Below are 22,654 nucleotides of genomic sequence, written 5' to 3' on the forward strand. Positions count from 1 at the left end.
GTGGCCTCCAACCTTGGAAACAGACAAAACCTGACCAGACACAACCCTGAGCAACTTGCTCTCACTCACCTGTTGTTTTTATGTGTAAAGATATGGAAACACCATAAAGTAGACCTAACTAAGCTTTTAAAGTGTATTAACTCATAACAAAACCCACCAAAACCCAACCCAAAAGCTTGCACATGGATTAGGGAAATCACTTGATAAGACACACACTCATTTTGACAAAGCTATCCGTATCACGTTACAAAATTGCAGTGTCAAGGCCTTTCAAGAAGCAAAGTAGTGGGATTAACAAATGAAGGCTTCTGAAATTTCATTTGTGTATTTAGTGATGTTGGAAGAATTTTTGAAAAAATTTCAACTCATTACATGCTATTCTAATGACTTTACATCTAATATTAGTTACATGGATTCTAAGCTAGAAAATAAGACTTAAAAATAGTATTTAGAACACTGTCACATCCTAAAAAAAGGTTCTTCTCTGTTTCTGCAATCTTACACAAAACCTACTCTCTTCATTACAGCTTTGACACAGAGCTATTTTAATCTTGTCTCAAAGCAATCTGCAATCCCCAACTTGATTTTTAACATCTACTCTGGAGACCAACTGAGTTTAATTAAACAAACCCTACAACTTACCTTCCCAGTATTTCCAGTAATTCTGCTATGCCATTGTGATGTTCTGTTTCATAAATAAACCTAAAAACATATGGAAAGTTTTATTCAGTTACTTCTGAGGAGAGAAACAATTAAACACCAAGGTCCCCCATCAAACATGACAGGTAACCTTGACCTCCCAAGGTTTTAGTCACTGAGTAAAAAAAGAAAAACAAACCAGAAATACAGTGTAAAAGAAACTTTGTGGAAATATAAGCCAACAGTACCACATCAAGCTGCTTTCAACCTTCAGGCTTGTTCTTTTTTGCCACATTTAACAAAGCAGCATGTATTTGAGCTTTGTCCAGTATTCATATTCTGTGTCACTTTAACAATGCAAAACTGAACACCGTAAGCAACGTCTCAAATATTACAACAATACAAGAACACCTGGCATAGTTAAATGCCACAGAATCATTGACTAAAGGGTCCCTTCCAAACAAGGGAAAAAGGTCCATCTTTCTTTCAAAGAGACACCTTAGGTGTACTTTTTCCTTAGGATGTACTGGCTCCTGACACTTCAGTCAAGAGTAGGAGTCTGCAAGACAGGGTAAACTTAAGAATGAAAGCAAATGCTAGCAGTGTCTCAGTATTTGTAGTTGTATACCTGATCACATGCACCATAAGACAAAGACACTGACATACCTATAAAATATATTATTAATCTGTTTCCGGATGTAAGCTCTTAGGCCTAAGAATTTCCCATATATTCTGTGAAGAGTTGTTTTAAGAAAGTCTCGTTCACGAGGATCTTCACTGTCAAAGAGCTCTAAAAGCTGCAGAGAGGGAGAAGAGACACACTTTACTTGAATCCAATGCATTGTAAAAATAGAGCTTGATGTTAAAAATTAATTAATTTTACCTCACCTGTAATACAAACTTCTGATCAATATATTTCTTAGCTATATTAGGTTGAAAATCTGGAGATTCTAAAAACCTTAAGAAAAATTCATAAACAAGCTGAAAAAAACACAAAGACAGTATTAGTCTTTTAAACAAGAAACCATTTTATATGCAGTACATTACCAAAAGTGCTAATTAGTTGCTCAGAACTGCATTATGTTTTTATTTATATGCCACACAGTAAAAGCTTTGCTCTTGCTCTCCTGACAGAGTACAAGAACTTCAGGTTCATTAAGCTGCATTGGAATTCTGCTGAGCTCTGTCACTAGGTTTTACTCAAATGAGATACAGCAATCTAATGTTCATCATGCCTAGAAGTACGTGTTCTGAAAATGCCCAGTTTTCCTCTGTTTGCTTTGGTACCTCTGAAAGGCAGAGCTGTGCCAGAGTCAGATCAAAGCACTCAGTGACAAATGGAAGCTCATTTAAAATCACAGCAGTTACATCTGAACTTCAAGAAACAATGAGCCTTTAACCTAGGATATAGTGAGATTTTTTTTTTTAAGAAGAGTCGACTTGAATTCAAGAAATGTATTTTAAATACTGCAGAGAAATATAACTGATTTGAGATTGACATATAACCTAAACAATTCTGAGGCCATAAGCAATGACTTTAATGTCAAAATTCTCTTAGACTGTGACATCATAAGCCTTCATTAAATACCTGTAGATGAGGCCATGCAGCTTCTAAAGTTGGTTCATCTTCCTCTGGATCGAATTCTGCTCCCGTTGGATTGGAAGATGGTGGTAATGTTCGAAACATATTAACTGCAAACTGAAATCACATGTGCCTTTAAGAACTTTGAAATTAGTGAATGATTAAAAAAGGACTTCAAAGATGGTTTTGACTGAGAAATATTTACAGTCACTGTTTTAATTAATAATTGCAAAAGTACAAGCTATATCACCCCGCAGTTGATACTTCTTTAAAGATTTCTAACTAGGAGAACGCTTTTCCAGGTAGTACTCTTAAAACACAAACCTACTTTCAGGCTGTTTCTTTATGAGGACTGCCTTCAGCTCTTTACACACATTTAAAAAGCCCAAATATATGTATGGAAAACGTTTACAGAAACATTTTTTATATATACACATTTCATAAGGCTTTGCAACAGCCTGCACAAGTGGAAGTCAGAAGCAGAGATGCAAAACAAAGATTACCCACCACTGTTGTTCTCTATAAAATATGATCAGCTTCATTTCACACTGTGGGTATACACATGTGGCAACATTGGAAAACCAAATTCCACCACCTCAGTAGTATTTCTGTTAAACCATGTCCATCTACCTGACACCAAGGGGGCACTGAGTGCACAGCTTAATCCTTTATCTTTTCACTTCCTATGAATTCTCAACCTCCTGAAAATTGTTCAGCATCCTCATGGAAGCAGAGCAGACTACAAGATTATATATACACAGATAAATTATTTTTATGTTTCCAAGTGAAAACCGTCTAGACACACATTCATACAATGTACGAACTGAAGCAGTACTCTTCACAAACTCCTGACCATGAGGAGGGTTTCAAAATCCCTATAAAGACAAAAAACTTGTTCCCTGGACAGAAAACTTTCCTAAAAGATCCCATTCCAGGCAAAAAGCCCACTTCATCACTAAATGCATGCACCTTGATGAAAATAAGTAAATAAATATTTATTTTAAAATCAGAAACAGTTACATTTATACCAATTTATGCAATGCATATAATCACAAAGTAAAATGGATTTGTAGGCAAAAAAACCTTACATGACTTTTGGGATAAATTTAGTAAACAGTGCCAAAGAGTATCCTTATCTAGAACAGTGCAAAGATTTAGCAGGTCTATGGTATCCTAAATTCTCTACCTGTAGCAACAGCTAGCAAAACCAGCTGGCATCTTTGTGGATATGAAAGGAACAACTAACTAGTGATTCAAATGTTTTTTAGCACACCCTGGGTTAACCATTAAAATTCTATCAAGCAAGTTGGAGTGAACAGGTTTCTGCACGTGCCAGTAAGAACCTGAGAAAGCTGCTATCTGTACATGCAAGGCAGCTGCAGCTGTCAGTACCGAAATTAGACTAATTCCTCAATTCCACTTCTAATCCAGAGCATTAGGTAGGGCAGATGTTGGTAGGAGACAACCAAATTGCTGAGCAAGTAGAAAAACATAATCCATTTAGCTATGTAAGTGTACCATTAGAGATTTTCTTGTTCTACTTTGTTGCTGGCTCATTATCAAATCAGCACCAAGCAGTCTAAACTTTAAAAAAAAATACAGAACAACAAAAATAAATTCAAATTAGTATATGGTCCCAAACAGCCTCCACCACCTCCAAACGATCCTTGGAAACAAATGTCTCTCTCACTCAGCAGCTTGTAGCCATTGCAGAAACAATGAGAAGACTGCCAAAATAAAAACACACTGGTGTACTGTCCTAGCCCTGAGTAACGTTTGAGTATATTAGGCTTCATATGAAGTTCTTTTAAAGTCTTATTTTTTCTTACAAGAATAAATTCTGCTTTCAAACACACAGATCAAGTTGTGCCTTATGAAATACTATGATACTTTAAAGTAAATTTTGGTAAAAGTTTGCTCCTAACAAGAATGGTGGCTACACTGAATGGACAGCTACATTCTGCACAAACCAGCGGCAGTTGGCTGCATGGAGCTTCAGCATAAGGCATACACAGGTTCCATCCTAAATGTGTACCACAAGCAGTGGTTAAGAGTTAACCTATACCTTGTTATTGATATTCTATTGCTGTAACAGAGTGCAGGTGTCTTTTTGGAAGTATTTAGGGGAAAATCTGAGAATGCATTTCTTAAGTCTGGCTTCTCTGCCATGTTGTCTCTTACTTTGACAGTCTGTCAGGAAAAAGAAAGTGCTTTGCAAAAGGCTTCATCACCAGGAGCAGCAGAAACAGTTACAGAGCTTTTTCAAGAAGCCAACCTTTGGCTTAGCAAACATGACAGTGCAGGGCAACTCCAGAACCAGACAGAAAAAAACCCCACAAATCAATTACTCCATTGGAACTCACAGTGAAGGGAATGCCTTATTTGAGGATGCAAAAGAACATTTTATTTAATCAGCTGAAAGATTCCTATGCTTTCAAGAAATAATACTGCTTTTATAATCTAAGGGAGAAAAACCAAGCCAAAACATGAAACCCTGTAAGTTTGAATTTACTTATAATGTAGCTATTCAGAATGCAAAGTACACTCCAATAGCACATTTATAATCTATTCTTTATGCCACAAGTTGAGTCTTTATTATGTTCAAATTCCATCACAGATAGCAATCACATGCCATACACACATTTTTATTCTTTTCTCAGATTGTACTGAGGGTTTGAGGTTTTTTGTTGTTGGTTTGGGTTTTTTTTTATAGCATCAAACCTTTCTATCTGATCATTTGAAGATTACTCAAAAACTGAAAGATTAAGCCATTTCATTTTAAAGATGCTGTTTTACAGAGCAATACATTCCACCCATCTTGGGTGGGGTTCTGGGAAAAGGAACCAGAATTCCATGTTTCCCTCTTCACATTCTGACTTCTTCTCATTAACACTTCCATTCACAGTTTAAAATAATGCTGTGAATTACCTATTAACTGGCAGGGCTAAGGAGCATATGTATGCGCTGTCCTGCCATCTCACATCTGACAGATGGCAGAGCAGACAGTGGGAGGCAGTATCAAACTGCAACAGCTAAATCTGCAAGAATTACATCATATTCCCATGAAGGAAAAGTCACGCTCATACTGTTTTTCTTCAGAATATTCCCTCATTTCAGCAACTGAGTAACTCTGATACAGAGACTGGCATATCAGAGTAATTACTATTTCAGAGAATTAGAACTAAAGCTAAGATATATTTACCTTCTCCAATCTGAAAGCACAGACATCAAACAACTAACAACCTCCAACCTTTGTTTAAAAACATGTAGTGAAAATGTCTAACTAAACAATGGTCTTCCAAGAAAACAAACCTAGGAAGACTAGACTTGACATTTAAAGCTCGCTACAGTTTTTAAGCAAATATAAGAAGAAACAGCCTTTTCTTGATGAGAAAGTCTTGATCTCTCACTCTAAATATAAAGGAAAAGCTAGGTCACATGTTAGGTACCATACTTCATATTTTTTATTTTTGAGAATATCAAATGGAAGAAGTTGAAACCCAAAACCAGGGTAATTTGTTCCATGAGCAGTAGAACCAATAAAGATTTGATGTTTTGTGTTTTAGATCTCCTGACCAACAGAACACAAAACAGTCCAAACCAATGTGCAGCATCTCCCAGTGAAGGCACAAACTCAAAACTCTCACCAATCAAATTTAGGAAATTATTTATTATCAGTGTGACTTTTACCTTTCTGTCAAATGGCTGATTTTTTCCTCGTGTCTCAGTCTTGTGCCTGAACAGACAAGACAAGCTGCAAAATTTAATTTCCTCTAAGGCCAAATTTCACAGAAGTATTAAGTAAACAATGTAAACACATCCTCCTCCTCACGTTATGAAATTAGAGTCTTAGTGAAAACTTAGTGTGTCACAATTCTCTCCGTGCTAACAGTGCCTGACTCCAAAGGATGTAACTTAGAGTATGGGAGATCAAAAAGGGAGAAGCAAAAAACTTGCATTTTTACCACTTCATAGCTATGTTTTCTGTGATGGCAGTGTTCTGTCCTGTTTTTCTGATGGCCCATTTTGTATAACACTGGAGAGTATTTTCAAATAGGTATCAGAAATATCATTACACATCTTCTCCTCCCTTCTGCTGAGCTGCCTGATTGAAGCTGGACATTAAGAGCCCTGAATGACAAGCTACATCATCTAAAAGTCTGCGCCTTCTATACTCATGGGAATAAAGCTACCCCTAAGAGACAAACAGAGCCACAAGTAGTACGCTTCTATTCACAGTAACATCTCCTATTCTAGGCCAAAGATTAGAGTAAAAAAGAAAACCAAACCAAAAAACTGCACCCACAAAACTCTTGATGCAAAAAAATCCTCCCTCTGTGTATAACTATGTAATTTCGTTTGCATAATGCAAAGTTGCAGAGAAAACTGCTTCAGTTGCTGGAAAATATCTAATTATAAAATTTGATTGGTTCCTATGTATTATGAATTTTCTAAGCAATATTAGCCTATATGCTTCACAAAACTGTTACCCATCCACATACAGTTTGTCATCACGAAGGAAATGATTGTGAGCACAACAAAAATAAGCAAGCCATATTTAGACAAGCTTTTGACCTACTTCTTTTCTCAGAACACTACCACCCTGGACCTCCACACCCAGTACTGCTGTAGCCTCCTTGCACCTCTCCAACAACACCCTGAGGCTGGCTAGCTAGCTGGGGCCGTGCATATTCATAAGGATATTCACTTTCACAGTCCCACTTAAAACTGATGAAATCCAGATATTGCCTGTCCTTTCCTGACATGGAAAGTGGCATTAATGTGGGTATGTATTCTATATAGGTAGCAATTCTACAAAGCTACTATCCTCAGTGTCTGTGGTTCTCACAAATCAGTGCACAACTATTCTCATAAAGCCGTTTTCCTCAAAAAACAAGCTAAAAAAAAGAGCAAGCATGTATATTCTTTTTAAAGTAAGAATTTCTACCAGATGCTTTTGATAAAAAGCCCATGTTTACAATTTACACTTTATTCAGACATTTGAGTACGACTTACAGCTTTCAGAAGCAAAAAGTTCCTGCTCTGACACTAATCAATCCAACCATGCTATATTATAGCTGAAAAGTTGAAACTTGTTATTCAAGTGATTGATAAATAAATTTCCTTTACCATCATGTCCTTGCTTACGAATGAAAAAGGAATTTGAAGGAGCTATCAGCTGGTTCTTTGAGGAAGAAAAGGAAGAAACTCTTGTATCCACCATTAGATCCATTTTAGAAATTAATTTCTCTCCTACCTTTTGAAAAGGAGACTTATGATTAACATGAAATAATTGAACTAAGCCAGTAGATGAATATACATTTAAAAGACAAGATCTTACTACACATTAGCCCGGGGACACTTGAACTAAAAAAGAAGCGTGAGGTAGATGGACATGACATAAACACCATAATTACTAAGAATAAAGAACCACCAGATTATAAAATAGGCACTTCTTTTGTCAGAGAGAAAGAAGATTTGAAGCTATTTGAAAGGAAACCTATTTTTTTTAATTATTAAACAGCTAATGTGTGCCATTCATTGCCCTAAGTGTTTGGCCTAATACAATAACATAACCAGAGGTTATGCATACACACATATATGCATGTATACCTGTATGTATTCATGCATAAATGAGTAACCTCCAAATTGTGAAAGTGAACATAATGGCACAGTAAAATCCTAATTCCTCTGCCAACTAGCAATCACAAACTTTCCAAAACAAAATCACTCTCAAATCTGAGACTCTCTTGATGACTCATTACTGAAAACACTATTCCTTCTTAGTGGCAGCAGCAGCACACAACTTACCAATGTCTCTTGGAAGTCTTAGAGTACAAAAAAAGACATTCAATTTATTTTTCCTTAAAATCAACACAATCAACTCAAATCTTCTCCTACAACTTAGCAAAAGTATATCTCAATCTACACATAGACACCTGAAAGAACAAACCTGATCATACTACTGCAGGAGGAATAGAGCTGCTTCAGAACAGATGACCGAAAGAAAATGGTTCTATAAAGGAGCCTAAAAACCTGCTATCTGAATTTAACCTCAAAATACTAGTCCAGGTGACAGCATCTATCACAGTGTGGTCTAAATCCCATGCCAGGAAACCCTGGATCCTAGAGCACAAAGCTGTGCCAGGGCAGGTTCAGATTAGATGTTAGGAAAAAAATTTTTACTGAAGAGTTTTCAGGGCCTGGAACAGGCTGCCCAGAGAGGGGGCTGAGTCATGTTCCTTGGATACCTTTAAAAAAAAGGGTAAATCAGGTACTTAGGGATATGGTTTAGCATAGGACAGGAACAGTTGGACTTGATGATCTTAAAGGTCTTTTCCAACCTGGTGAATCTGTGAATCTTGCATAACATAACACACAAAGAAAGCATTTTAAATTCACTGAATGAGTTGTCAAACAGATCTTGAACACTTCCAGCAAAACACTGGCAGTTAAGATAACAGCCAAATACTGCACCAAAATTTATTAAACTGACCGAAGTGCAGACTTTATTACTGTTAGTTGCAACTGAAGGCAAAGAAAGTACATACTCTCCTCAGCTAAATGTATTCTGGCTATAAATGCTGAAGGAAAATAATGCAGGCATATAAAGCAAAAGTTATTGAATTATGGGCAGTTCAGAATTCTTACATGGAGCAAACACTGATGTCTGACAAATATTCAAGAACTTATCCTGAACTCAACTTTACCTAAATGAAGCCTGAGCAAACCTACTCTTTTTTTATAACGACCTTTTTGTCAATGTCAAGTACTGCAAAGCAAGCAATCAATTAGTAAAAAACAGAGATACAAGCCAGCTATCAAGACATGTGAAAAGCCATGATCCCACATCTCATTAACCATCCTCAATGCTTTGTGTACATGTTTGACATCTAGAATTATATGTACTCCCCATACTCAGAACTTCTCATGAAAATAACTTCTGTATCAGCAAACACTTATGGCTGATTTCGGTAACAAGCAATCTTCAGAATAAGTCACATATTTCATACTATAAACCCTTAGAATCTTTGAAGAAATCTTTAAAGGCTCTGATTTGTAGGAGGACCTTACAATTTGACAGTTCATATTTACATTAAATATGCACTGTTTTGTCATCCCCCTGAAAATTCACCCCAAGTTGGGGTGAATCTTGGGAAAAATCTTGGGAAAAACTTCATACACACATAACAGTTTCTCAGAGCCTTAATAATCAGGAATTTTGAAAGATGCTTTCTTATCTCAGCGTATTCCAGACAATAGCTACAGATCTCAACCCAACTGCTAGTCCAGGCACAACTGCTGTCTAATCACTGCCGAGCGAGCAGCAATGCTCTCCTGTAGTTTCATGGCCATCTCCTCTGCAGCAGATTTAGGCATGATACCAAAATAAACAAGGTCTAGGATTTGGATGGTGTGCAGGGAGAAACAATGCAGGTCTGAAGGGTTCACAACACAGATGAGAGGGGTCTGCTGGAACAAGCTGTCCTACAGGCTAAGTAAGGTCTGACTCTCACCTCTGAATACTACAAATCAATCACTGGTACTGAACAGTACTATATCAAATTAAGAGTTACAGCTGCAGAGTTGATTTCATTCTAGTATTTTTTTTAATTTTCAGTTTTGCTGTGTACACAGGTTTAACAGCTAGATGTATTTAACTTTCCTCCTTATTTTTATAAACACCCATTCAAAGAATATTTATGGGGGGAAAACAGTGCACAAACCACCAGCCCCTTTTTAAGTCCAAGATTTCATTTTTACCAACTTAAAAGGCAATTTACTTCTGCTTCCTGTGTCTAATTTGTTGCACAAAGAAAGGGAGTCAACACTGGCAATGGGATTTAAAAGTACTGTTGTATTAATGTTTTGCAGATGTGCAAACAGAACTGATCTTTTTTAAAGTTTTCAGTAAGATTTCTTAAGATAAATCAATACAGCTAAAGAAGTAACTGTGAATTAAAAAAAACAATAGCCCTAATTTTCAAATCACTTACCATATGTACTACTTCAGGGTAAATAGGTTCTGTGATCACATTGCGGTTGTGTGTGATATATTCTACCATTTCACTTAACGCTGCTCGTTTTACTTCCTTCCACTTCAGGTCACTTAGTGGATCAGAAACAAAGTCAAAAAGTACACAACATTGTCGTAACTTCTGGATAAAAAGCTTTTCTTGATCAGCAGGAGGAACATCTGAAAAGTGAAAATAATTAATCATGAATTATATTGTAGTGGACTTTGCTCCTCTCCCCATTTTCACTTCCCAAGGCACAGGCATAGAAGTACTTCAGACTGCAAACCAACCTTCTGAATCTTCAAATCACTTCCAGGAATGTAATGGTCCAGATTATGAACCCCAGTAAAATACACTGTTCAAGACAGGATGATTTATCAAAATTGCAATGGTGATACACACTTGCCTTTGCCAGAAATAGATACTGAGTGGAAAAAATATATACCTAAAAAAATATCTCAAGGAATTCCCCAAACAGCTTGGTTTGCATAAAGAGTATTATACCACATTTGCAGAAATAGTCTGGGTTTAATTTTAGAGATAAATAGGTGGATGTTCAGCTTCAGCATTAGAATTAGGCCAGAGTCACTTAGACCTGGGAGCTGCCAGTTCACAAAGTCTATTTTTGTATCAAGTGCCTCCTATGACACAACAGGCACACAGTGACCATGTCTAGGCACAGAACAAATATGTAAGATTTTTTTTAAACTTTGTTAGCAGAAGTATTTATAAACAAACTGTAGCAATTCTTCATTGAAAAGGTTATCATGCATTGGAACAGGCTGCCCAGGGAGGTGGTTGAGTCACCATTCCTGAATGTATTTAAAAGATGGGTAGATGAGGTGCTTAGGGATATGGTTTAGTAGAGGACAGGTATGGTTATGTTCAAACTACATATATAAAATTGATAAGCAAGTCAACACTATTTTGACATCAGTATTTTCCAAAACAATGAACCTTCCAAAAAACAAACACACATTCACATCAACAGAAAAACACCAATTATAATTTGAAATTAAAGCAAGCCACAAATCACTAAGTCCAAATAAAATGTAGAAGTTTAAGTTACTGTTAAGAAAGAACTAACATCAGACTGCTGTTTATAAAGAACAATATCATGTTGACAAATTCAAATACCTACTGTGTACTGCTAACCATTCAACAGTTACAGAACAGATGCCACAAAAGTCTGCATGTGCTTTATTTCTCACATAAGTAATCCCAGGAGCAGTTCAGATGACTAACGCATGTGAAATTACAGACCATTACATGCAGCAAAAAATTTCAGGACCAGGTCCTTAACTTGCAATACTTAGGAAATACTAAAGTAACTGGCCAGTCATAAAAAAAAACAGGGAGTCCTGTACTTTGACAGGTCTGAACTTGCAAAAATTCATGTGCAATTAAAACGGCCCCAGAGCTACAACACTAAGCTTAAGGCAAGAAATGTGAACACACCACAGAAAGCATCCATAAATTAACACTGTAACACATTTTACATTTCTGCATAGTGACGTTTTTATTGTTAGATATGAACTGCTAAGACATTAATAGCATGTTAAAAACAGAGTAAGACTAGATTGCCTTTGTAAATATTTCCACATCTTACTCCTACCTCTTCCAGTTGATGACTTTTTTTATTCCACAGAGTATCATAAAATGCTAAGATTTTTTTAGCAGCAAGGATCTGAAATGGTACTACTAAACACAAGCACACACAACCTAATAGATGCATGTACAACCTAATAAACCGAACAGGTATCTACAGTACAGCTGATGAACTACAATGAGTTGCTCTCCTTTAAGTGCCTGACAAACTTCTTACAGTAACAAAAGCTTGAGGAGTTCCTCCCTCCCCCAAAAGAAGTTCCTTTCAAAAGTACTTTGGCTATAACAAACCTGGAGAACATATTTGGTTAAAAATAGCTGGCAATTGTTTTTAAGTTATGTACCAAGAATTGCTCTGATGATTAATTCCAGGAAAAAAAAAAGTAGCTGTGAAGTAATAGCCCTGAAAAACACAGAACAAAATGGAGCATACATGAAAAAACCACCATAACCAGATACAGACTTCAGTGCCACCAAGATACCTTGGTGTGTGAAGAGTCACTAGTTAGAAAAAAGGTCCTAAATGACAGGTATCCCTAAACAGAGCAACAACTTTCTGCCAAATAAACCAAAATTCCTGTTCAGTGTTACAAACAAGTTGAGGGTACTTTAAGTCACCTGTATTTTTTTATCTGAAGACACACACTTTTGTCTATTCGGATTTAAAAACTATATCAATTAATAATTTCTCCTGAAAAAAAGACTGAGTAGTTTGCATACTGAAAGTAACCCAAGTTTACGACCTGAATGTAAAAAGTCTCAGATGCCTTGAGTGGTCAGAAATGTTACCTTTTCCTAATGCCCCATCAAGTGGAAAGTGATTCAACCTGACATGTAACCACCCAATTTCATGGTGGGATACTGTGCTGTGAACATGGAACCCCACAAAATCCAAAGCTTCAATAGAGACTATAATCATACAGGTAATGGGCATACAATTACAGCAATTTACAGTACACTAACCTGAAAGGAGAGGAAGCATTAAAGTTGTAATTAGTATTGATCTAGGAAGTTAAATACTGACAACTAAGAGGGTCAAGAAACACCCTCACAAGACAAGCCACCTCCCTCACCATTTGTTTTGAAGTGGCTAGACTATTTTAAGCCATCTCTGTTATTCTAGCAGAGAGAGGGGTTCTTTGGAAATACATGAGGTTCTCAGTCTGTATAAGGAACTGTGTTTTGTTTGCTTGGGTTGGTTTTCCCCCTCCTCCCCTTTGGGTTCGCTCATCAACAGCTTGCAACTGTCCCGATCTCAAATCTTGCCTGGAGTACTTGCCATCAAGTCAAGATCATCCTGACTTTGAAGGTTTGAAAGGCTGATTTCAGTGTGACAGAAAATAGAAGGCGTATAAGCAGCTGGCCTGAATAGACTGTTTTTTGTGCAGAGAATGTAGGCACACCTGCAGAGTAACTCGAGACACCCCGAGAAGTCATTTATCCTCCGCCACTTGCCAGGGACTATCTGGTTATGTTCCTTCAGTTAACCGCATGGTGACTTGTACACCATCTTCCCCTTCAATTAAGCAGTAACTGCCCCTGAAGTTAACTGACATACGTGAAGAGAGTGCCATTAGCTGGAAGTTCCCACAGTTCAGCAACTCCAGTGATCCATTTCCCAAACAGCTCAGGAAGGCCACAGTTATTCAGAAGCTACTCTGTAACAATTAGTCCAAACTCAACATTTGGAGTTATTCACTGAGCAATTTCTTAACACCCCCTCCAAACCTTCCCCCTCCTCGCCCCCCCAAAACCCAGAACCCCCTAAAAACACAAACCACACACCGCAACAAATCCCACAACACCAAAACACACCCAAAGACAAACCACCACAAACCCACACAAACCAGACACACATACCCAATCAAAACAAAAGCCCATACACACTCCCCTCTTCCATTTGCTAGCAACTACACCACTTTCACAGGATTTGTTTCTAAACAGTAGCACTAGTATGATCTTAGGAGACTTCATTCAATCCAAATACTTACTCCTCTCAGCAATGAGGCTTTAAACGAGTTGTGTTTTTGGTCTCCTACTGAAAGAGTATAGATTTTCAGAATCACAAAGAACTTCAGTATTACATTTGGACTGGATGTCCATCAATTCCTGGCACAGATAAATATTGTAATTGTATACTTTATTCCTAAGTCTGCATTATTTATCTTGCTGACCTTTCTGTGAGATACTGGAGGAAACGAAGAGAAGGTAGGTACTATAACAACAAGGGAAGCCTCGGGGCCTGAGGGATCAGCTTTTTGTCTTGTCCAGGCTTTTCAGTGTCTTTCCTTCCAATCCCAGGATAACTGTTAGAACAACTTACACAACCTACAGAGTCACAAGGTCTACCACTTCTATTTTAACTATTAATGCAGGAGTAATTATTTCATTTTAAAATCAATCTTCATCGTAGACTGTGGCCTTGCCACATAAACATATTTTACACTCATCAGCAAGTCTATTTTCACTGTGTAAATGATACCAGCTGTACTTTTATTATCAGACAAAATATGGCAGTGTCCTACTCTGTGAAAGGCAGCATTTTTAGTCCTTATCTCTGTTTGAAACTGCCAGGAAAAGACCAGGTACTCAGCTACTGACTGCCTTAACAGAACACAGATGATTGGTTTTAAGAGTTAAAATTTTAACAGTTGAATTTGTATGAAAAACAATTCCTTGGAAGCTTCAGGCATGTCTTCAGCCAACCTTACTGTGAATTAAAGGTAAATGAGCACACTGCAAATAAACTGTGTACAGTGGTAACTGTGCTCCCTCTATCCTCGGTTGCTCCTCAACCAGGATGTGCCATCATTCTGCACCTGGGACAGACTCCAGCACCCTGAGAAACCACACAGTTTTCAAGATAGCAAGATTTTTCCATCCTCTTAAAACAAATTTTGCCTGGTTTAAGAAAATTAGAAACAGAAAAAGTAAAAAATAAATCAGAAAACACTGAAGTTCAGTTTTTAATGGCCTGAACATATGTCCAATATCGCATGGTACATGAATGTTTCTGCATTGTAGGACTGTAGAGAACTTCCTGTTCTCTGGATAACATTTTGTATGTTCCTTCAAGTAAAAAAAAAAGCTTATTTAGTTTTCTATTGTAATTGTGGCATTACTGGGCACTAATGACTAGTTCATCCTTTTCATAGAAGACCATTTCTCTGTGACAACGGTAATTTAATAGTTGCTGAATGGAGGACAAAGGCAAGGCAGGGTAAGTAGGTGACCCAGAGATGCCACAAACCAGATGTTTTCAAGTACAGATTGTAACTACAATAAAGCTAGAAGTTTAAACCTTTTAGGTCATGTTCCTTACACGAAGAACATCTGATACAATTTCTTCCAAAAAACACAGTTTGTTGTCAGTAAAGCTCACTACCTTACATCATTTTGAAAGCAGAAAGTGAGGTAATGGTAATTAGCAGAAAATGCATAAAGGTAAAATTCATCTCAGCTGTGAGAACTTTCTTGCTCTAATAAAAAGGCTCAGCAGAAGTAACAGTTCTATTCTGCTGACAGTTCCCCATCTCATGAAATGAAAAATAGCTCTTTTGTCCTTTAAACTGTCAGATACCCATATCGATCACACTATCTACACACGCACACCAGTAAAAAAAGTTCTCTCATTTTAAAAAAGCAGCTAGATTTTTCCACACAGAGACAGAGGTTTCAGTCAAAGAATACACAGACCATCATACAGAGGAGGAGCACATGCAAAACTAAAGTCACAGAAGAAAAGTGTAACTAGAAATTACATGTTTTTGTAACTGCTTCCTTAAGTCACTGGTGTCGAGCAAAAGGCTGAGCACATAAGGTGACTCCCGATTTCAAGTAGACAATACATCTTACAAAATATGTCTGCAAACCTACCTACCAAAGGGTAGCAATTATAAGCAAACCCAAAATTTAAACTGTGAACTAGGGTGCTACCCTGAATGTATCATCAAGTATATTAATACAATGGTCCCTTCTGTTGGTCAAAAGCAAGCATCAGTGTATTTCAAATAGGATGTTATCCTTTGGAAACACAAGCAGCATTGACTTCAAGCTTTAGTAACTCACACTATGCATAAGCAGAGTTCAGTATCTTGAGTAAGAGAGATGAATATTGCCAGACAGGAAAGCATAGAGATTGAAAAGCATGGGGAAAAGGACATAATCTGTTGAAACATGGATATACCAGAATTAGCCCTTTTCCCAGTCCTTAAAAAAAAAAAAAAAAAGAGAAGAATCTAAGACCAACACAGACATCTAGAAAGACGACTGCAAAAGCTTGTAAAACATTTGATAGAATTCCATTTAAAGTATTTACCTAATTTTGAAATGGTTAAATTACTACCGCAAGCAAGGAGTATTTTTTGGTTACAGAACTTAATTTTTATTGATTTTCTCTAATTTGACAGACTCATTATAGTTTTTACTGATTTTACTGAAATTTTGATGACAATAATCAACATTACTTAAGAGATGACACTCTTCAAGTTAACACTGTTCTATCCGAATACACAATACTGGAAAGGAGGTGGCTCCAGGAAAAAAATCTTCCAACTCATGTATGGAAAAGTTTAATTAAAGCTATTACTTCTAGCAGCACTTAAAAATAAAACTTGTGGAATACAAGCAAGTACTATAATTATATATAATATGCAATGCATTTTATACTATAGCAACCCTGGGAGTGGGAGTTTGGCTGGCAGATAACTCAAAGCAGGCAAGATAGTGTTGTATGCATACACTGACTAGAAAGTACATAAAACACAGTGCTGTTTATATTGTTTTATTTGGAACATTATCGATCCTGTAGAAACATTTCTTTGCCAAAAGAAACACTTAAAACAAGAAAAACGACCACTGTGATCAAAGCCACAGGAACACTCATGGAAAAGCAGTGCTTGTACTAGACTCAAGAGAGCCTGATATATAAACATTTTAAGTGGCATAGAAGAGGAACAAACTTCCGCTCTTTATCTCCCTAATGGGGGTAAAGGGATGCACACGTAAGCGATGTGAAGTGTCATAAAAGAATGCAGGCTCACTCCAAAAGCACAGGGCTGTAACTCTCAACAATTTTTTTTTTTTAAACACTTCAACACATTTCCTGTCAGAAATGGGACAATGAAGATTAGATGGACTTTGAGCCTCATTTACAACAAAGCTCACTATCGATCAGGAATTGTTTGGGGATAATTAAAAATATTTTACAGGTATTAGAGCTTCCATATGGTTTACAAGAAAACACTTACTATTCCAACCAGCTATTATCACAGCAAAATTGTTTTGTTCGAGGCTGGTGAGACAGTGAGCAGAGAACAATGGGTGGATGCAGAAGGGAAGATCTGAATCTCAAGTACTTGCCCATCAGACACTTCCACAGCATGAACCTTGTCCGCATCAGCTGCCTTTAAGCTCAGTACCAGCCCAGGCATTCAGAAGAGGGAAATGAGAACCAGCTGCAGTTACTGGCTATGCTCATTCCTTTGCTTTCAAGGAACTGAGCTGCTGCCAGAAATACCTTTTGGCTGTTCTTCAGATAACAGAAATTTGTAATAGGGTACAAGTTGGAAATTTACATTTCCCTGCATTTGGAGAAACTGCACTGTTCCCAACTGCTGCTGGGTCACATTCCCTAACGCACCGAAAGACAAGACTGGCACTCCAAATATGAGAGCTACATCCCTGAATATTGTCAGCAAGTAAGTTTTAAAAGCAATGCTCAAAACCATAAATATGCAGCACATTTTCTACTTAAAATTCAGAAGCAAGCTGCATTTCAATTTATTTTCAAGTAGTTCACACTTTTGAACATTCAAGCACTCCAGTGATTTTATTTAAAGCAGTATCTCTAGCAAACATGTCCTGGTTAGTAGTGAACATTCAAGCTTTGTTTTCAGTAAAACAATAGCACTGGTACTGCTTCTATGCTGGTCTGCAGTCTGGATCCAGCCAGAACTCCAGTTAAGAGAAAAAGAAGTTACTTCACCTATGACAGCTTATGTAAGAAACTAGTCTTAATCATGACACAGAAGTGTGGAGAGGGGAGAGGCAGGAGCAAGATGCTGGAATTCATTAAGCAGGAAGGTACACAACATTTAAATCTTGCCCTTTGCATAAAGAAACCTCTTGGCTAAATTTTCATTCAAACGAGTGGCTTTTAACTGGATTATGAATCTCTTAAAGCAAGAAATTATTCCATTTAGTGAAAAAAAAAATAAAAATAAGGGCTGTTAAGAGTGAAATGAACCATTACCAGGCTAAAGCACAAAAACCACCCCAAACCCACTCCCACCCACCTTTTACCCAAAAAAGCGGCACCACCCAAAATCGAGCCTGATAGGAATGAGCAGCACAAGTCTGTCAGTCCTGGAGTGAAGCTCCAAACAGGGGATTCACAACACTGATCCCCTCTCAAAGCTTCGGGCCTCGGGGAACCCGGTGCTGGCGGCTATTGCTGAGGGCAGCGCTCTCAAGATTACCTCGTGCTTTGGAGGATACAGAATACATAATGACTTTTGCAGGTGTACATCATAAGTCTAATGATGATAAAAGTAGATCAACAGTGAATAATCTGTGCACCTAATTATCTAATCATCTGTCAAAAGCAGACCAACACCATGCAGCACCTAAGGTGCTGCTTTACAGTTCTATCAGCAGTCAGCTTGTTAGAAATCATAAGAAATATTTTAAAAATCTTTGAGAACGTATTTGTAATAATGTTTAAGGGAATAAAGACTTTTAGACTCTATTAAAATGTTTTAAAACAGAAAGTGAATAGTAGGAGTGATACCTGGATAAATACTCTAAAAGCACTGTACCATGAAGAGGAAAACAGGAATGCTTATACAGGAAATGACAAGTGAAACAAGCTGAAAGGGGCTTGAGCTAATGAAATAAAAATTCTACCTGAAAATTAAGGAGAAAAATGACAGGGAGGATAATCAAATAGACAACTTGTCTTAACAAGGAAAGAGAGAAACCAACAGATAAAGAACTCTCAGTAGGGCTTTCTGGCACACATACAGTTAATATGACAGCAAACCCCATTTTTAAACACAAGAAATCTAAGGAAAAAATCCTCAATTTCCTAGCCATTACAGTGCACTTAAATGCATTCTCATGGCACAAATCCAAACTTATTATGCAATAACTTCAAATGCACTTGAAAACTTCAAAACAGTTTTAGAATATGTCTAACATTCTCTCTGAAAAAGTGAAGTGCTACTGTGGTGAGACCAGGTATTATTTACACTACAGAACATAATTCAAGGACATGGTGCAATTCAGAAGGTGATTTATATTAAGGAAATTGAAGAAACCCATGAACCACTGAATAAATGCAGCCACTTTAGATACCTGGATGACGTAAGTATCAGCTAATCAAGCCTAACTATCAGCTGGAAGCAGGATTGCTGTTTCCTGAAACACTGGGGGTTGGTGTGTGGAGTTTGGGTAATTCTCCTCAGATATTGCTCACGTGCAAGTAACTTGCCAATCGATGTTACCTCTGATAAATACAATTCGAAGGGCAATCAACTGCCAAAACATAAAATAACTATTTCCCTTGAGCCTCTCAGCCTGCTTCTTCTTCCCCCCATTCCTCCTTACATAATCTAAAACCTGGGGGTGACTGCTTGCTTTCTACTGGATGCTTCTGAATGACAAAGGAGGTGAATTTAATGATGAAATTTAAAATAATTAATTGATACCACAGCAATTCACTGAAGAATGCTGGGGTGTGTGTTGGCTCAGAAAGAGATGACAGAATAGAGCAGAGCATGAAGAAAATCCCCCCCATGGTTTTCTACAGCCAAACATACGTGTTTCATACTAATCCCACCTACACGAAACGCTCAGCCCCCATGGAGGAGCTCTGCTTAACGTGTACAACTGCAGGTGCTTTCCAGCTTGTCTGAAACTAACATTTATTTTTAAATTAACAAAAACTTTCATAACCTTTCCATGATGACAACACTGAAACAGTGTTTCTAAGTTCTCCACTCTTCACAAACTTAAAATAGGATGGGGAATAGGGTAAAACTTTTGAAAAGCCCACTGATAGGGAGAGCTCTCACAGTGCAGGTAACTGAGCTGAGATGCAAACAAAGATCCTGAATGGCTGATCAACAGTTAGAATCACTCCAAATCATGACACAGCATTAAAACTTCCAGCAATCATTACAAGATATGCAAAAAGTATCACCAGGACCTTTTTGTTGTTTTCTTGAGAAGAATTTGAAAATAATTTTTTAATAGACAGAAAGTCCCATTCCCTGTGTGTGTGGGTGAAGGGATTTTTAGTGTGGGGTTTTGTGGTTTTTTTGGTTGGTTAGGTTTGGAGGGGGGTTGTTGCTTTATTTCTTGACAAACCCTGCTTTCCAATTCAGTGTGTGGTTTTCCTAATTTTTTGACATAAGCAACACTTCTTTACACTCACACACCTGTGAAATTTAGGCAGCTCCTGTGGTGTGACTCAGGTAAAAGAAATGGTCAGGAATGTCAGGAACAATGTTTTGGAAAAAAGAAAAATAAATAATTTGAGCTTTAAGTCAGTAATTTGCTTAGCAGCAGTGCTGGCCATGTTAAATGCTAGCAACAATCACTTCAAATGCTAATAGCAATTACCAGCAGCTCCCTACTAAGAAATACAGATTACCTTTCAAAGGCGAAAGTTTTAACTCAAATATAGTAGAAAGCAAATTGTGCCCATTTCAAAATATATTAACATACGTGCTTTCAACATAAGCATATTTTAAAAAGGTTAAAGAAATACCTGCATGTTTTTTCAGGAATTAAGTGCTCAAATTTGCATTTAGATAAAAAGTCATTACTGTTCAAACCAACTCATCACATTTGTCTGAAAACACATACATTTTCCTCAAGTAGATGTTTTCATCTGGCCAAACTAATCCTCAGTCTCACAAAAGAATTCTACTAAGAACAGAAACTACCTATTAGGAAGTGTCTCTAAGAGTATGGTGCTTCCTTGCCTCAAAAGCTGACATTCTGCTGATGATTTTCCCCAAATTTCCACCCCTCTCACACAGCACAGTGAAGAATTTAAGTATATAATCCAGTTAAATTGGCATTACCAACAAATCTGTAAATTTACAGGGCACAAGTTGCATTGCTTTCTTAGCTATGAATCCAAGACTGACCCATATAGCACATCCAGAACCCATGAACATCTTTAGACATCTCACTCCTATTGCATTCCCCAAAATATTCATTATTTTGTTTAATATTTTCTTTTAAAACAGAAGATTTAGGTGTGTAATGAAAACAATTTAATTTCTTCCATTTAAAAAAAATTAGCTTTAGGATTCTTTACTCCTTAAGGTACATTAATGAATATTGAGTTTCAGTAAGAGGGAGGAAAGTTATGCAGCCAAGTATATGTTCAAAGTCTTACTTTAGATAGGATGTGTTTATTTTGATTCAAAGGTTAATTTCCTACTGGGACAAGAACAACACAGAAGTTTTAACAGCATGCAAGTAACATCAACAGACAGTCCTCAAAAAATTCTTGTCCATCTTTTAATATCTTTGGCATAAAACATTAGATGTAACAGAGCAGATGATACAGAAATACTCTGGAAAAACATTGGGTTCCAGTGTTAAGACTAGTTAACAGTTTGTAAAGTATTTTTGAAAAAACCTTGTTACACCCAAAGGACAAATACTCTTGTTCTTTAAGCTATTTATGGAATTTCAAGGTTTGATCAATTTTATTCAGATTTTCTTTCTGACATGGCTGACATGGTAATGCTTTCACTTTAAAAAGAACAATACAAGAATTTGTTTCTAGAGGCTGTGTCAAGCCACATAGCTAGCAGCTTTAATAAAAAAAAGCAAGTTAAAAACCTTCCATAAAACTTCTAAAAATCAAAGTGTTTCAAAATTAGTCGATTTTAGTGCAACAAACAGCTAGAAAAGCCCCCAATGAATAATTTTTTGCTTTTACATTTTTAACATTTCAAGTATCATTTTTTCCTTCGTGCAGCTTATAAAAAATATTTCCCAGAATTCAGATTATCAATAACTAGAGTAATTACAAAAATTGACACAGAAATGTCACTTCCACTACTGACAACAACCCAGAGCCAGATGCCACCCCTAATTTTAACTGCATTTGAAAAAGAAAATTTAATTGGCAAGTTATAATAGCAGGAATGGTACTGCATGCTTTGTATGTGCATTAAGTGGAACTGATTAAAAGATGTGTGGATGTGGCTTCAACATGCCATGCACTCATGGCATCATCTCACTCCATTCTGTCATTTGAAACGGACTTGCAGGCAGAAGCCAAACACCCGCTCAGTCATCTGACAAGACTGTACTTTCACTGGGTGTTTACCTCTGGCATAAAGGTTAGAACATAAATGCCACCTCCACCAGAAGAGCATCTTGTCTGGGTATGACGTAAATACTCCTGTATCTATTAAATATTGCTGGTGCTCATTTAATCTGGGTGATTTACAACACAGTTTCAGTAGTCAACAGCATTTGATAGCACATGGACAGAATCAGCTGACTCTACAGTAGTTTAATTATTAAAAAGCTTTGAGTAGAAATGAAATAAGATTTTCCTCGGAACAGATGAGACTGAATTTTAATCTTAAAATATACTTCCAAGGAACACCAAAAACCAGAAGACCTGAAGTATGAGTAAAAATTGGAGAAAAGATGTGAGTTTGCCCATACAATTTTGCCTCCTTGATAGGGCATGCAAGTTAGACCATCAGTCTGTAAAAATAACTTGAAAATTCCAGCTGACTACCTTCCTATAATTTCATGGAATTTCTGG

The 22,654-nt window shown here is 37.1% G+C and overlaps 1 protein-coding gene across 2 annotated transcripts in view; it reads right to left on the reverse strand.

The window, feature by feature from the left end:
* PPP2R5C (protein phosphatase 2 regulatory subunit B'gamma) overlaps positions 1 to 22,654 on the reverse strand; it is a 74,457-nt gene that overhangs the window by 14,376 nt on the left and 37,427 nt on the right. For both annotated transcript variants that reach the window (XM_084270436.1, XM_084270435.1), the window contains 5 exons: positions 10,219 to 10,418; positions 2,228 to 2,338; positions 1,528 to 1,620; positions 1,306 to 1,436; positions 643 to 702 (listed from right to left, as the gene is read on the reverse strand). In XM_084270436.1, coding sequence (XP_084126562.1) covers positions 643 to 702; positions 1,306 to 1,436; positions 1,528 to 1,620; positions 2,228 to 2,338; positions 10,219 to 10,418 — 595 coding nt within the window. The remainder of the gene's footprint in view (positions 1 to 642; positions 703 to 1,305; positions 1,437 to 1,527; positions 1,621 to 2,227; positions 2,339 to 10,218; positions 10,419 to 22,654) is intronic.

The sequence above is a fragment of the Gallinula chloropus genome, assembly GCF_964237585.1.
Source record: "Gallinula chloropus genome assembly, chromosome: 14".
Lineage (NCBI taxonomy): Eukaryota > Metazoa > Chordata > Aves > Gruiformes > Rallidae > Gallinula > Gallinula chloropus.